This window comes from Danio rerio, chromosome 11 (assembly GCF_052040795.2).
Source record: "Danio rerio strain M-AB ecotype USA chromosome 11, GRCz13ab, whole genome shotgun sequence".
NCBI lineage: Eukaryota > Metazoa > Chordata > Actinopteri > Cypriniformes > Danionidae > Danio > Danio rerio.
In genome coordinates this window covers 110,001-112,500 of record NC_141031.1, presented here as the reverse complement: position 1 = coordinate 112,500, position 2,500 = coordinate 110,001, and the positions used below count along the sequence as shown (strand labels likewise).

The 2,500-nt window shown below is 47.8% G+C and overlaps 3 protein-coding genes across 8 annotated transcripts in view; 2 read left to right on the top strand and 1 right to left on the bottom strand.

The window, feature by feature from the left end:
* Positions 1-121, top strand: part of elmo2 (engulfment and cell motility 2) — a 13,361-nt gene extending 13,240 nt beyond the window's left edge. Inside the window, 1 exon segment of one of the 2 annotated variants that reach the window (NM_001200058.1) lies at positions 1-121. This exon segment is cut by the window's left edge and continues 1,247 nt beyond it. The gene's annotated coding sequence lies outside the window, so the exon portion shown is untranslated. 2 annotated transcript variants of the gene reach the window in all.
* nckap1l (NCK associated protein 1 like) overlaps positions 1-2,500 on the bottom strand; it is a 104,854-nt gene that overhangs the window by 52,230 nt on the left and 50,124 nt on the right. The window lies entirely within an intron of this gene.
* itga7 (integrin, alpha 7) overlaps positions 1,645-2,500 on the top strand; it is a 20,625-nt gene continuing 19,769 nt past the window's right edge. For both annotated transcript variants that reach the window (XM_087272978.1, XM_087272979.1), the window contains exon 1: positions 1,645-1,860. In XM_087272978.1, the coding sequence (XP_087129104.1) occupies positions 1,694-1,860 (167 nt within the window). In that variant the 5' untranslated portion in view covers positions 1,645-1,693. The remainder of the gene's footprint in view (positions 1,861-2,500) is intronic.

Here is a 2,500-nt window from a genome sequence, read left to right as displayed (position 1 = left end):
GATCTGTGTGCAATAATACCCGTGTTAACGTCATAGCTTGATATTTACATTAGACTCTTCATCTGTTTGATCATATGAGCTGTGCTGCACATCCTCAATAAATGCAGTTATCAACAAACCAGCTGTGTGTCTGTGTGTGTGTGTGTGTGTGTGTGCGTGCGTGCGTGCGTGCGTGCGTGCGTGTGTGTGTGTGTAACGTTTGAAATGAACAGAATTTATATAATGAGCGAGCGCAAGGAAACCCATCGATCAGTCCTAGTCTTGTGTCTGGTGCTGAATGTCTAAGGTAAGTGTGTATTGTATTGTAGAGCTGTCAGGATGGATCTAGCTGTAGACTACACTCCAGAGTGCTCCAGGTATATGCTGTAGATGCAAATAAAGCCAGTCTGTGCCTAACACCGGTCCCTCTGTACTTCTCCACTTATGTTGCACAATATTAAGGGCTCAGTTCCCCCAGAATGGGAGCAGCTGTTGTCTCATGTCAGCATGCTGTGATTACAGTATTAAAGCGTCTGCAGATGCTCTTCATCAGTCACTGCTCAACACCGCTCCGTCACACACACTGGCTGCTTATTTTCACTCTATATACGATCTCAACCATGCAGAAGATGACTGACTTCACTGACGGCAGTCTGATAGCGATCAAGGGGACTGACACAAGGACAGTACAGACCATTCCTGAAGGAGTAGCCTCAAGACCCAAACAGAGAACAGCATCCAGGAAGATGCAGAAGTAGATCCCATAATCAGGACAGAAGTAGATCCCAACTCCAGAACAGAAGTAGATCCCGAGTTCAGGACAGAAGTAGATCACGACTTCAGGACAGAAGTAGATCCTGTCTCCAAGACAGAAATAGATCCCGTCTCTAGAACAGAAATAGATCTTGTCTTCAGGGCAGAAGTAGATCCCGTCTCCAGAACAGAAGTAAGTTCCATATTCAGGACAGAAGTAGATCCTGTCTCCAGGACAGCAGTAGATCCCGACTTTAGGACAGAAGCAGATCCTGTCTCCATGACAGAAGCAGATCACGTCTCCAGGACAGAAGTAGATCCTGTCTCAGGACAAAAGTAGATCCCGACTTCAGGGCAGAAGTAGATCCTGTCTCAGGACAGAAGTAGATACTGTCCCCTGGACAGAAGTAGATCCTGACCTCAGGACAGAAATAGATCCAGTCTCTAGAACAAAAGTAGATCTTGTCCTCTACTATCTGTACGTAATGGTTAGACTGTTTGTCAAACAAAATAAATCAAATGGGGAAACTCTGATTGGTCGGATCTGCTGTCCGTCAGATTCCTGAGCCAGTGTTCATACATTTAGACAAAATCAAACACCCTGAGCAGCTCAGCTCAGTCACAGTAGAGTGAGTTACCCCCAGATGTCTCCATGCCGAGGAGTGAATGACCTTCAGCAGAGTCTTCAAGAGAAAAGGAGAGCGTTCAGCATTGGCATCATAAGTGTGGTGGAGCGACTGATCTCAGGTCTGCAGCTGTGGTCACTGTATTTCCCGCGCTCACTCGTATCCAGTGTTCCTGATCAATGTGTCACGGATCGGATGATGTCAGCTGAGGGGGTGTGTGTGGTCTATTCAGGGCTCTGAGTGTGTGTGTGTGAGTGTGTGTGAGGAGGGGCGCCTGTGCACTTGTGCAGTCTGTCTTTAGCAGTCTTCAGGAGAGGATCAGACTGGAGCTGGTCATGTCTCTGTGGGTCGCCGCCGCTGTGCTCCTGTCCGCTGTTTTCTCCAGGACTTCAGCCTTTAATCTGGACACCACCACCATCCTCACCAAAGAGGGCGAGCAGGGCAGCTTCTTCGGCTTCTCCGTGGCTCTACACCAACAGATCACTCCAGAACCCCGCAGCTGGTGAGTCTGCACTGATCTGAGATCTGACACACTGCAGAATAACACACCAAGTCAACTCATCTGCATCTCTGAAGCGCTTTTCCAGTGAGTGTGTGTGAGAGCAGCTGGACACAGAGGAAGCTCCACTGAACCGGCATCAGTCCAGTTCTCTGAGTGGAGTTTAGCTGAGCTCAGTGTAGGACAGAAGCTGTTACAGTAAACACCGAGCGAGCGAGCGTCCGTGATCAGTCTCACAGGGTTACTGAGTGTGCTGTGCCCCGGCCCGAGTGTGAGCAGCTCTCTTTACTGTGTTTCAGTCTGATTAAAGGGCTCGTCAACACAGACGAACATGTTTAGCGTGTTCACACTTTCATCAGTGTCTTTCTTCTGTTCAACACTAAAGGAGATGTTTTGAAGAATGCTGAAAGCCAACATTATAAGATCTTCACACTTCAGCTCTCTCCTTCAAACCCACACACTTTAAACACTGCTGAGTCTCAGTGTTGGGTCAAATATGAACCGATCAAACCGCTGGATTAAGAGTGCACTGGGGATTTACTTGGGGAAAAATAACACCAAAACAACCCAGTGGTATTGTCCATGTTTGACCCAATATTGGGTTACAACAGCAACACAACATGTTCATCAACACACACACACA